The 11,906-nt window shown below is 62.0% G+C and overlaps 6 protein-coding genes across 6 annotated transcripts in view; 5 read left to right on the top strand and 1 right to left on the bottom strand.

The window, feature by feature from the left end:
• The window catches only part of GGTG_01946 (hypothetical protein), a 2,382-nt gene extending 1,654 nt beyond the window's left edge, over positions 1-728 (top strand). Inside the window, exon 2 of the mRNA XM_009219717.1 lies at positions 70-728. Coding sequence (XP_009217981.1) covers positions 70-541 — 472 coding nt within the window. The 3' untranslated portion in view covers positions 542-728. The remainder of the gene's footprint in view (positions 1-69) is intronic.
• Positions 729-903: 175 nt separating this feature from the next.
• On the top strand, positions 904-3,918 carry GGTG_01945 (hypothetical protein). Its single transcript, XM_009219716.1, has 2 exons — positions 904-2,173; positions 2,257-3,918. Exons 1-2 carry the CDS (start codon positions 1,244-1,246, stop codon positions 3,298-3,300), a joined length of 1,974 nt encoding a protein of 657 aa, XP_009217980.1. The 5' UTR covers positions 904-1,243; the 3' UTR covers positions 3,301-3,918.
• On the bottom strand, positions 3,695-4,141 carry GGTG_01944 (hypothetical protein; the record flags this gene model as incomplete). Its single annotated transcript, XM_009219715.1, has 2 exons — positions 3,695-3,712; positions 3,974-4,141. 2 exons carry the CDS (start codon positions 4,139-4,141, stop codon positions 3,695-3,697), a joined length of 186 nt encoding a protein of 61 aa, XP_009217979.1.
• Positions 4,142-4,754: 613 nt separating this feature from the next.
• GGTG_01943 (hypothetical protein) lies at positions 4,755-5,660 on the top strand (the record flags this gene model as incomplete). The annotated part of the gene is made up of 2 exons (XM_009219714.1): positions 4,755-5,488; positions 5,570-5,660. 2 exons carry the CDS (start codon positions 4,755-4,757, stop codon positions 5,658-5,660), a joined length of 825 nt encoding a protein of 274 aa, XP_009217978.1.
• Positions 5,661-6,600: 940 nt separating this feature from the next.
• Positions 6,601-7,777, top strand: GGTG_01942 (hypothetical protein; the record flags this gene model as incomplete). The annotated part of the gene is made up of 2 exons (XM_009219713.1): positions 6,601-7,154; positions 7,257-7,777. 2 exons carry the CDS (start codon positions 6,601-6,603, stop codon positions 7,594-7,596), a joined length of 894 nt encoding a protein of 297 aa, XP_009217977.1. The 3' UTR covers positions 7,597-7,777.
• A 1,040-nt stretch (positions 7,778-8,817) lies between these two features.
• Positions 8,818-11,629, top strand: GGTG_01941 (hypothetical protein; the record flags this gene model as incomplete). Its single annotated transcript, XM_009219712.1, has 2 exons — positions 8,818-8,965; positions 9,027-11,629. The coding sequence occupies 2 exons, from the start codon at positions 8,818-8,820 to the stop codon at positions 11,627-11,629; spliced, it is 2,751 nt and encodes a 916-aa protein (XP_009217976.1).
• Between the last annotated feature and the right edge of the window lie 277 nt (positions 11,630-11,906).

The raw sequence follows: 11,906 nt of genomic DNA, 5'->3' as shown, positions 1-11,906 counted from the left end.
CACCCATAAGTAAAAAGTAAATCCGATCGAGAGCAAGTTCACTGACTGCCGTTTTGCACTCATCTACAGCCCCTTGCAGTCTCAGGCCGCTCGCGTCGCGAGGCTGAACAGGACCTGGGGCTTCCCCTGCGGCTGCTCCCTGTGCCAGCAGGTGGAGCACGTGGCCCGGGAGTCGGACAACCGGCTGAAGCAGATCATGGAGCTCCGCGAGGAGTTCCACGACTACACGACGGCGTCCCGGGCGACGCCGCAGATGGGCGAGCTCATAGTGTCGCTCTACGACCAGGAGCGCCTGGACCTGCTCAAGTACGAGGCGCACACGTACGCGGCCATCGAGTGGAACGGCGTCGGCGAGCCGTGGCTCGCCACCAAGCACGCGCGCCTGGCCGTCGAGCACGGCCTGACCAGCGTCGGCCCCGGCGACAACGACGTGGCCGAGATGCAGGCGCTCGTCAAGGATCCCTTCAAGCACTGGAGCTGGATGCTCCGCACCAGCAAGCGCATGAGCTGGGGCAAGACGAAGGGGGATAAAACTACCTAGACGCTCATGCGCATCAGTGTGTTGTATCAGTGCGTTGTTTTTCTTTTGCATAAGGCTCAAGGCGCTCAGGTCGCATGCAGCTCTTTCCAGGATAGTTTGGCGTTGGGGTTCCACGTAGTTCCTTTTAGAAGCGCTTTTCATTGCTCATGAAGCCAACCAAATAAAAATCGTCGCTGTTCGCCTCTCGCGTCCATTCCTGGCTTTGCTTCCGAATGTCTGGTTCAACGATGGAATCAACTCGCACCCTGCTCGGAAATGGAACACACGCAGTGGGGCTTCCATGCCTGTTAGATCGCTTCTGGCCCCCGGGGGCTTCTTGGCGCTAACTGCGGGGTTGTGATGGCTAGCTCCCACAGCCAACGGCTGGCTTGGCTCGAGTCTTGGGCTTCACGTTCCTGGCATTGCACAGCTTTCCGTTCCTGGCCGAGCATGCGTCACCAATGCCTAGGGTTCGACCTAGCTTTCATGCCACTTCCACCCAGCCGTGGTGCGGCAGAACTGCGTATCATCGCCAACGCTAAACGAATAGACGAACCCACCCAAGACCCCAACGACCTTTCTTCTCCCCTGCAACGCCACCCGCCACCCTTCCAGCAATATCACGCGCGCGCCTAAACACCATCGCCCCATCCGCTCTCGCTTTCCCATTAAGCCCCCCTCCCCCGGCCGCGCAACCGCCACCGCACAACCTCCGCCCCCATCATGGCAGCGACCGAGGCGACCCCGACGGCGGACACCGGGAAGGCCATATCGGCCCTGCTCGAGTCCCGCCCCCCGGCAACCGACAACTTCACCTACCTCACCATCGTCGAAAAGTTCCTCTGCCCCGAGGTGCTGCCCACGCTCAACGAGGTGCTCCAGGACGCCGCCCTCACCCAGGAGGTCGGCTGGGACCTCGTGCACAACCTCGTCCCCATCCCGGGGAGCGAGCCGTGCCTCGAGACCATCGCCCGCCTGGGCAACCCGCGCGAGGTCATCGTCAAGTGCCTCGAGGTGCTCGAGGGCTACCCCGGAGACGCGGACCGCGACGGTGCCGAAGAGGAGGCGGCCGAACATCCGGTCGAGGGGGAGGAGGAGCAGGAGGAGGAGGTAGTAGAGGAGGGGCAGCGCCGCAAGGACGATGACGCCACCGTCAGCAGGTTCATCCGCCTGTTGGGCATGCTCGCCATCCTGCACCGGCGCATCAGGACAAAGTACCCGTCGCGTTTCCTGGCCTCGACCCTCGTCACGGTCCGGCGTGCCTACCGCCCGGGCCACCAGCTCATGACGGCCGCGGCCGTCAACCTGGTGCAGTCGCTGTCGGGCCACCGCCGGCCGCCCCTGCCGAGCCGCAAGAGCAGCGTCAACGTTGCGAACCCCGACGCCGACGGCGACACCTCCAAGAACGCCCCCGACCCCGAGGCCGAGCAGGTCTGCGGGCCCGACGAGCTCGACATCCAGGAGCGCCTCCTGCTGCCCTTTGTCCTGAGCGTCCTCGAGGCCTACGTCAACGCGCGCCCGCCCTCGTGGGCCGAGCGCCTGGTCGAGTCGTACGCGCCCCAGAGGATTGTCCTGGGCAAGAGGTCGGCGCTGCAGGCCTTCAAGGAGGAGCAGGACCTGCTGGCCAGGGATACCGTAGTCGGTCAGCTCGCGGTGAGTGCCTTTTAGTGCCTAGCCCGGCATCTGTCGTGCTATTCAATGTTTGCTGACTGGCGCCATGTTATCTCGTACCTCAGGCCCTATGTCGAGACCTCGGTCTCGAGACCGACTCGCCATCATTCATTTCGACCGTGTGCAAGGAGCCCATCTACAGGCGAACACTGCCAGACGCAGATGACCTGAAGGGTGCCCAAGACATCAACCTCCCGACAGGAGGTGCCGTCTGCCTGCTCGCCTATTCATTATTCTCGTCGACCGTCTTTGGCGCTAACGTCGCCAAGCCTGACATCCGCGTCTTCCCCGACCATTTCGCCCTGCTGCAGCGTTACATCGAGCACGACGCCCACGCTCAAATCCAAGCCACTCCAGTCACCATCGAGGCCATTGTCGCCGTGGGGCTGTGGCTGCAGCACAACGGCCGGATATTGCCAGAGGCACCCGCGCCGTCCGATGGCGAGTCTACCACATCCGCTTTCATGCCCTACCACCACCTCCTCACCCTCTGCTCCGTGTACCACCCGTCGCTCGGCGTACGCAACGCAGCGTCGACGCTCGCGGGCCAGGTCCTCCACGCGGACCCGGATGGCGAGGACCGGCTCCATATCCTGGAGGACCTACTCGAGAACTGCATGTTTTCCAATCTCAAGGCGTGCGCCGTGACCTGGCTTAGGGAGGAGCTCACGGCGGGGCTGGCGGCGGCGGCGGCGGCGGCGGCGACAGCCTCAAAAAGCAGCACCAGCAGGAGTCCATTCGCGGGTCCCGAGGCCGTCGAGCAGCTGCAGTACCTCGTGTTCCCGGACATGCAGTTCGCGCGCGAGATGGACCGGGACAGCTTCGTCGAGTACTTCCTCCAGAACGCGCCCTTCATCCTGCAGTCGGTCAACTTTGCCATCCTGCTGTTCCGCTCCTCGGACGACCACTACGGCCGCCTCGCGCCCCCCGGCATGCGCGCCGCCGTCGAGGAGCGGTACGTCCGGCCGCTGCTGGCGGCCGTGGCCTCGTTCGAGGAGGGCGGCAGCGGCGACGGAAAGGCGCCCGACGGCGATGACCACGCGGCCGCGCACGTGGCCATGGAGGTCAGCATCTTGGGCGCGAGTCTGAGGAGGCTCACGGCGCCATGATGGGCTCGGCGCTGATGGCGGCGTGGCGGTATATGCTTTTTTTTGTTCTTGTTTCGGCGTCACGGTCATGACCGCCTTCTGTGAGGTCTCTCTGGAAGATGACAGGGACCGGCTGGCGGTGCTTGGGTCAGCCCAAGGGCACCGCGGTCATGGGATATTAAACTACCTCAGCGCAAAAGACTTACAGGCTCCTCGCTTCGATGTCTATAGGTGTCGGAGCTCACAAACTACAAGCTCCCTTCCTCTAGAACCCCTATTTTTCCATGTGTTTCCCATGTGTTGGATGCATCGGGATCGTATGCAGCATGCTCTTGTTGCTACTACCTGCCTACGTACCTACCGGGCATCTATCCACCTAGATGCTCTCCCCAACCCCTTTCCCATCAAATCAGCATCAGCAGCCAGCCCTGAGCTGCAGGTGGCACCAGGGTGGTCAGTGGTCCGGGGGCGGGGAGGAGAGCAACAAGTATTCCTTCTTTGCATCAAATGCTTTCTGCTATCGTGAAGGAGCCGTCGTCCTTGCGTTGGAGGTAGGCCCTGGAATTTATCCACGACTTGCATCTTGGCCTGCTCCTCCGGGATCAACCCACCGATCCCATTTCTGCTCCCCACGTGATGGAGCCAAATCCTGGCGCCGCCATCGTCCTCGCCTCGCTTCAGGTGAAGCACGTACAGCGCCTTCAGGATGTAGTAGTTGAATGATCCGGATGGAGATGTTGCCGTCCGGATCCGAGCCCCTCCACCGGTCGTCCATGTCCTTGGGCGCGAAGCCGGCCGTGAGCTTCTCGAAATCGGCGTCGCTGATGCCCAGATCCCACGGTGCTGTCCCGGGTTCCTGCATGGGTTCCTGCATGGGATGTCTGGTATGTTCGTTTATTTGTTGGATGACCGAACCGCAAATGAATTGGCGCGGCGAGTAGCAAGCACGGCGCGCCCGCTAATCGGCAGCCAGACCAGATCCGGGACTGATGCAAGGAACCGAAGGTAATTGGAAATGCAAAGGGTTGTTGAGAAGATGCAGCCGATTTGGCATGCTGCTCCCCGTCGATGCGCCAGTACGAATGCGCGTATTTAACGCGAGGAAGTACCAATACGACTAATACGAGGCTGGGCTGAATTATTGACGCAAGAGCCTCCATGGCAGCTGCAAGTCCCACCACTCACTGTCAGGGGCTGAGCATGTGGGCGCTGAGCCTCTCGGTCTGCACCGAGGGCGAGGCTGTGAGATTGTAGCATACGATGCGCACAGTTTTCAGAGATGGGTGTAGGATTGGAAGGATCCAAGCCCGCCTTGTATTTACATGTAGGTCTACGCCCGACATGTTTTGGTAGCAGCTTGGACGTGATATAAACGCGCACACATCCACGTTGTGAAATTGCATTCGAAAAAGAAAAAAACATCATCTTTACGCCTATCACAGAGAATATCCAATAGAAATTCAACAACCACCACCATGTCATCCCCAACCATAACCACCGCCAAAGCCGCACCCCCTGCCGACATCCTCCCACGCGCCTCCTTCGCCGCCATCGCCTTCTACGCGTCGGACAAGCTGCGCTTCTTCCAGTTCCCCGAGCCCGTGTGCCGCGAGGGGGCCGCCCAGGTCATCCGGGCATCGTGGCCCGACGGCATCCAGGGCGAGACCTACCACGTCGGCACGGCGGCCTACGAGTACAAGCTGGGCGGGCGGCCCTTTGGCAGCACGGGCGAGGCCGCCGGGCTCGGCGCCCGCGTGCTGGTCCGCAACCTGCTGGCCTACCTGCACTCGCTGGGCTGGCTGCTCGACGCGTCGCTGTCGCAGGCCCGCGACGTGGCCAGCAAGGACACCCTCATCTTCCGGCAGCCCAGGGGCGGCGAGCCGGAGCCGGAGCCGGAGCCGCCGGCGGGCCCGCAGCCGAGGTGGATGGCCATCGCGCTGACCAGCGGCGACCGCCTGCGCTTCCTTGGGGGCTGCGGCGACGGCGATGGCGAGGGGACCATGATCGGGACCATGAGACGCGAGCTGCAGGGGCTCGGCCTGCTGGCGCGCGGGCAGAGGGAGACGGACCCGGGGCTCACGGCGGGCTCGGTCGAGGCCGGGTACGAGTTCAAGCTGAAGCGGTCCATGTGGAGAGCCGAGTTTGGGGAGAATGTGCTCCAGGCGCGGGTCCTAACTCTGCGGGTTGCCGAGGTTCTCGACAGCTTTGGGTGAGTTTCTACTCTTCTTTTTTTTTCTGTCCTTCCGTCCCAGCCGACGTATCGCGCAGATGGCTAACCCAAACATAATAGATGGAGATCATACGCCACCGTCCGGCAACGGGAGGGCGTTGAGAGCTTCATCAAGACGGACACATGGTACTTTATCAACACTGGAGAGTGAACGCCGGAGAGTGAACACTGGAGAGTGAAGCAGGAAGATCCGGGCGCACGCATAGATGACTTGATGAGTGTATTTCCAATTCTGCTTTCGTACACCCCTGATTCCAAACTACCACCCCTCAACCTACGTCCGCTAGTGGCGCTTTCCCTTTTCCCTTTGGGTTGGTCACATATGATTGCGGAGTTCCTGTGATTGCCTTCCAGGACTTCCGACCCTATTGAACATGATTGGGGAAGGGGCGGAAATGGATCGAGTGTTGGACCCATGGTGTCATGAAGGGCAGGAGACAAGGTATGAAGAGCGAACAGGGCGCTGCTTCCGGGAGTACAGGTGGTTGATACCTCGGCCATGAGAGCCGGGGACGGAAGGGGCGAGAAACAGCCGGCGATGAAAGGCAAGCCTGCCTTTCTGGTATATTGAGCAGTAGCACATGTCGACGTCGTATAGCCAAAGCGTCTCAGAAGGTGCGTCCGAGAGACGACCAGAGCAAGAGTGGTGACCGAAGACATCATGCATTGCAGCAGGAACAGATCTTTAGCACGGTGGATGCGCAGCGCACGCCTGCCATGACCCACCACCACGAGCAGCCCAGGCACCTTCCCAGGCACCTTCCTCCTGCCCCAGATCGTGTAGATGTTGGGCCACGGGGCAGCTCCTGCCGTTCAAGAGAACGCTCAACGGTTGAATCATGGCAGCAACCCAAACTTGCCGACTCTATTTAATCCTGTCTCCCCTCTGGCCTCCCGGTCCTCGTCTTGATTCCCGACACAACATCAGCACATCATCTTTGGACGCTTCTTCTACCAACATCACCAACATCACCAACAGGCTTCACATTCTTGCTTGCTCGCTTTGCTCTTATCCGTTCTTCCGTGCCAACACCCACATCCCACAATACCACTTTTCCAGTTCTCTTCGGGAGCAATCACCAGCCGCAACAATGAAGTCTCAGGCTCTTTTCTCGTCTGTCGTCGCTCTGGCCGGCACGTCCGCCATTGCTCAGCCCCTGACGGGCATGCCTCCCCCTGCGGCTGCCCCGCCTCGCGACAAGGTCTTCACCAAGTCTGAGCCTTTCAACATTGTCGTGTCGGAGAGCTCCAACTCCACGGTCGTCGGGTGGATCCTCGGCGCTTGTCACGCCGGTGCTGGTATCGAGGGCCTCTGCGTCTCCAACGACAGCCCATCGCCTCCCAGCACCACCTTCACCCACAACACCACGGGCGACTCGGAGCCCATCGCCGGCCCGCTCATCTGGGAGCTGCCGACCAAGCTCAACGGCATGCCGACAACGCTGCCATCATCCATGTCACTGAGCTACGTTGCGTGGTCTGACGTGGCCATCCCCATGTTCAAGCCCGGCTACTCCGACACCCCCATCGGCTTCGATGAGGACGACAAGATGTTCCTGGTCGCCTATGGTGACGATGGCGTCCACGAGCCCGACGATCAGACCAAGGCGATTCGCGTGGATGAGGCTCGCAAGATGTACAACTGGTACGTAGTCGGCCTGTCCTTTGCTCTCGTGCTCCTTTCTCTCATGTCCATTGCCAATGCTTGACACGTGTGGCTGACCAAGGCTCAACAACAACTCAACAGGTATGTCTGCTGGACTTACATCGGCAGCTACTACTACCACGCCCTCACGTGGTCGACCTCGCACCCCCCGCAGAACCCGACCTGCAATGCCGCGAACGTCACTCGCAAATTCCTTGAACCCTCGCTGGAGCCCGAGGAGTCGGAGGAGTCCTTTCTCCATGCCAAGCCCGAGCCTCTGGAGGACAACGACCTGGTCGAGCCTTCAGAGGTGGTCCAGGAGTCTGATGAGGCGGCCGACGCGGCCAAGTCCACTGAGGCTGAGGAAGACAAGGCGGCTGAGGAGGACAAGAAGACTGTGGCGACCGAGGACAAGGAGACTGAGACGGCCGAGGAGAATTGAGCAAGGATGATCAGCACAGAAGGGTTGAGTCGCAGCCCTGCTTCCAGGCAGCGGAGACTTTTGTTCTGAGATGCAAGGTAACGAACGACAGGCGTGGGAGGACTGGTCCTGGTAATAAATGGACAGGGAATTAATTGTTTTGGAGGCACTGCATTAGTAGCAGTATACGAGTGAAATCCACTTTTGTTTTCTTTTCCTACTTGTCCCCCTAACTACCCCTCACTCATGTCAATGGCGTGTTGCCTTGCCTGCAGCACGCCGCCCGGATTGGCGAGGAAGAGACTGCCAGCGCACCCATTTCACGGCATCAGTCGTCAGGTGGGAATTGAGGGGCCAGGCGCGAATGCACAGGCTAAGGGCCAGAGTGCCCTGCCCAACGGCACGCAGCTGGCCCCAGCGCGGAGCCAATCAAGTGGCGCCGGGCAACGAACGAGGTTACGTGGATCCGCGCTTGACAAGCGCGAGGGCGGATACCCAACCAGGGGCAGCCCCAGCCAAAGCCGTCCACTAAAGAGGCTGGGGCTGGTTCCCCCACCAACGGCAGCGAGGAGCTCTGGGCCAGCCGTCAAAGTGACCAACTCAACTAGAGCATTTTCTCCGCAAGGGTCTTTTTTTTTCTTGTCCGTCATACTGGCGGTCTGCAGAGTCGATTATATCGCCCGCATACAGCGTTCTGCCATCCTTTGTCTGCGTTTTCTCGGGCGGTGTCAACGATTGAGAGTTGCAGGTTGCATCCACAGGCGCTCGAGACAAGGTCGATTTTCTATTTGGCAATTCGGCAGGCCGTCCAGGTAAACAATAACGTCACCTGGGGCGGCAGGCAGGCAAGCAACGAGGCAGGCAACGAGGCAAAACATCGAGCAGCAACGCAGCCCGCCCGCAGCCACCCGAACTGCAGCTGCCGTTGGGCCGCCAAAACCCAAACAGAAACAGAAACAAACCCCGGGCCGCAGCAACGGAGAGCCAGACGACCAAGGCATTGTTCTCTGCCTCCTCCCCGCACTAGGCCCTGTGTACTTTTTTTGCAGTCTCTCCCACACATTCCACCCGTCTGCCCACCAGAGAGCTTCGATCGATCGATACATTCCGCCCCCCCGACAAAGACGACTCTGCTACTACATCGGCCCTCCACACAAAGGCCGGTTCCACACTCCTCAAAGACGGGGTTCAGCCCCTTGATCCTGCGCCTGAGCTGCCGTAAACCGCGGCTCTCGCGCCACCATGGCGCCGGCAGAGCTCTCTCCGCCGGGGACGGCGACGTACGCGTCGGACCGCCTGAACGTCGGGGACGGCACGTGGGACTATGAGAAGAACACGTTCCTGCTCCCGCCGCTGGTGCCGCTGAACTTTGACATGATGCAGTACAATGGTGAGAGCGCATTGCTGCCCGAGGCTAGCGTACATACAGCCTGCTGACCACAAGCCTCCAGGGATGGGAAACCGCTTCTCCACAATGCCGCAGTACCACACGCTCGTCATGGGCCACGGGATCCTGGCCACCATGGCCTTCTTGTTCCTCATCCCGGCCGCCGTCATGACTGCCCGATTCTACACTGCGCCTTCGGGCTACGCCATCCGCTACCACGCCTATCTCAACGTGGTGGCCGTTGGGCTTGCCACTGTTTCCTTCATCCTCGGCTGGTTCGCCGTCGGGCCCAACCGCAGCCTGACCAATCCCCACCATGGCATCGGCGTGGCCATTTATACCTTGCTGATGCTGCAGGCCATTGGCGGCCGCTTCATCCGGAACATCCGGAAGGCTCGATCGTTTCGTATCACCATTCATCAGTGGAATGGTCGCGCCGTCGCTCTTCTGGGAATTGTGCAGGTTCCGCTCGGGCTCACCCTCTACGGCTCGCCCAAGTACACCTTCATCCTCTACGCCGTCTGGGTGGGGCTACTCGTGTTGCTCTACTTCATCCTCAACTACCGCCACGCCGGCCAGCGGGAGGAGTACTACAGTGGTGCCCGGTCAGAGGCTGGCCGGAGCCGTGTAACCCGCACCGACATTACCGAAACGGATTATACCGAGAATACGGAGCGGACGGATCGTACGGGACGTGGGGATTCCGGTGGCGGTGGTCTCAAGTGGCTCGGTCCTCTGGCGGCCGGTGCTGGCGCAATGGCCTTTTGGAAACGCAAGAAGCGGGAGCGGTCTATGAGCAGGAATCGGTCCCGGTCTAGGTCGCGCATGCGAAGCCGCAGCGGAGGCCCTTCAGAGGTCGTTGCCTCGAGGCGTGGATCACCGCCCAGCACCTACCTGGACTATGACGAGGAAAAGCGCTCGAGCAGGGCCAACAACAAAAACCCCAGCAAGAAGGAAGAAGAAAAGGGGGGCGGCTTCATGAAGAAGATGGCCGGCCTCACGGCCATGTTTGGGGCCGGCGCACTGGGAGCCAAGTTTGCAAAGAAAAAGGATGACACCAGAGACAGGCGCGACGAAACGGCGTACTCGGCAGTCTCGACGGAAACACCAAGCCGCTACGACGACCGGCGACGCGGCTCGAGGAGAGGAGGCGGCACCGTCGTCAGCGACTACACGGATGCGACAACCGATGTCACTGCCCGGCCCAGGTCTCCACTCCTGCCAGGCCCCGGCGGCAACCACCCCGCCACTGCTGCGGCGGCCATGAGCGCGGCTGCCGGACGCCCAGGGGCGTCCAACGGAAGGCCCGTCACGCCACCCCAGTCACACCGAAGGAACTACTCACGCCCCGAAGCCGACAGCCTGGTATACTCGGACTACTCCTCGTTCCGCGACGACAGCCCCTCGAGGCGGAGCGCACCACCGCGGCGCAAGAGCGGCGGCGTGACCACGGCGGATGCAGCAGGCGGCGGCATTATGGCAGGACTGGGCCTCGGCTGGCTTGCTGGCAAGTTCAAGGGCAAAGGAAAGGAGGAAGAGCGGCCAAAGTACGACGACGAGGAGAGCCGGGTGGGCGACCGGTCCCGGCGGTACACCAACGACGACTCCCCAAGCAGACGCAACTCGCGGCGGGCCCCGGCCAGGCCGGCACCCTCGGCGCTCTCCGAGGTGACCAGCATGACGGAATCGTCGGTCGAGCCGAGGCCAACGACGGGGTACGGGGCGGCGCCAGGAGGCTCGCGCAATGGTCAGCCGACCATGACGCCTGCAACAGGCGGGCCAAGGAGATCCATGTCGCGCTCGAGACGCGAAGGCCCGTACGCCTCGGGGCACGAGTCTGCCGATGACGCGTACCAATCAGCGAGCGGAGGCCCGGGCAGGAGGAACTCGCGGCGACGTCGGGAGAGCGAGGCGGCCGCGGCCGATGCCGTGGCAAGCGCGAGCCGGTTGGCATCCCACGAGGCGCGGCGCTATGGCGGCGGATCGCAGGCCTCGACCAGCATCAAAGTCAAGGTGGACCCCGACCGTCACAACGTGACGCTCCGGCGCATCCCGCCCGGGGAGGCGGCGCAGGCAGCCTCGTCGCGCAGCAGGCGGCAGCGGACCGACTCCATCAGCAGCAATTCGGTCAGCGAGCTGTCGCCCAACAGCCGGCAAACCTACCGGCGCGACTCGAGCATGCGCAGGGCCGAGGAGGCCGCCGAGCGGGCCGTCGATGTCAACAACCCCAGCGCGCCGCTTCCTACGCCCAACCCGCGCTTCGCGGGTGGTAGGTCCCGACCGGCGCCCGGCCCCAGCGGCCAGGACGGCGGCTACTACGGGAACAACCCCCCGCCACCGCCCGGGCCGCCCCCGCCAGCCTACGGCGCAGGACAGCCCCCCGTTCAGGCACCGGGAGGACCGCCACCTCCCCCGCCGCCCGGCGGCATGCCGCCTGGGCCGCCCAGGACCCCGGTCGGCCTCCTGTCGGTGGGGGGCCAGACCGTCACCAGTCTCCATAGTCACGGGACCTGGAGCGGCATGAGTCCGTCGTCGATCGGACCGCCCGAAAGCCAAGCCGAGCCCGTGGCGCCGTCGGAGTCGGCGGCGGCCGACAGGAGGAGGCGGAGGAGAGAGGAGAGGAGCGGTGCGAGGCCGTCGGACACCAGCACGGTCGACTTCAACTGAAGCCCTCGCGTGAAGGCCAACCAACCAACACTTTCTCTTCTTGTCTGTCCTTCCACTGTTATTGCCACGACATGACACACATACACACACACACACACAAACACATCGCACGGCGTTCTGCATTGGAGGCATCGCTGATTGGCGTCTTGGCCAAATCCCCTTGGCTTCCTGGCGAATATTATCTGTGGGAGAACACTGAACCCCAGCTGGCTTTGCGTCGGGTGAGGTACCAGGGTACCGGTCCTGATTTGGTATATAGATTGGATGTCTCTTCTTC

Source organism: Gaeumannomyces tritici (genome assembly GCF_000145635.1).
Source record: "Gaeumannomyces tritici R3-111a-1 unplaced genomic scaffold supercont2.1, whole genome shotgun sequence".
Classification (NCBI taxonomy): domain Eukaryota; kingdom Fungi; phylum Ascomycota; class Sordariomycetes; order Magnaporthales; family Magnaporthaceae; genus Gaeumannomyces; species Gaeumannomyces tritici.
Note: the sequence above shows the minus strand (reverse complement) of the source record. Positions and strands in the feature narration are given on the sequence as shown.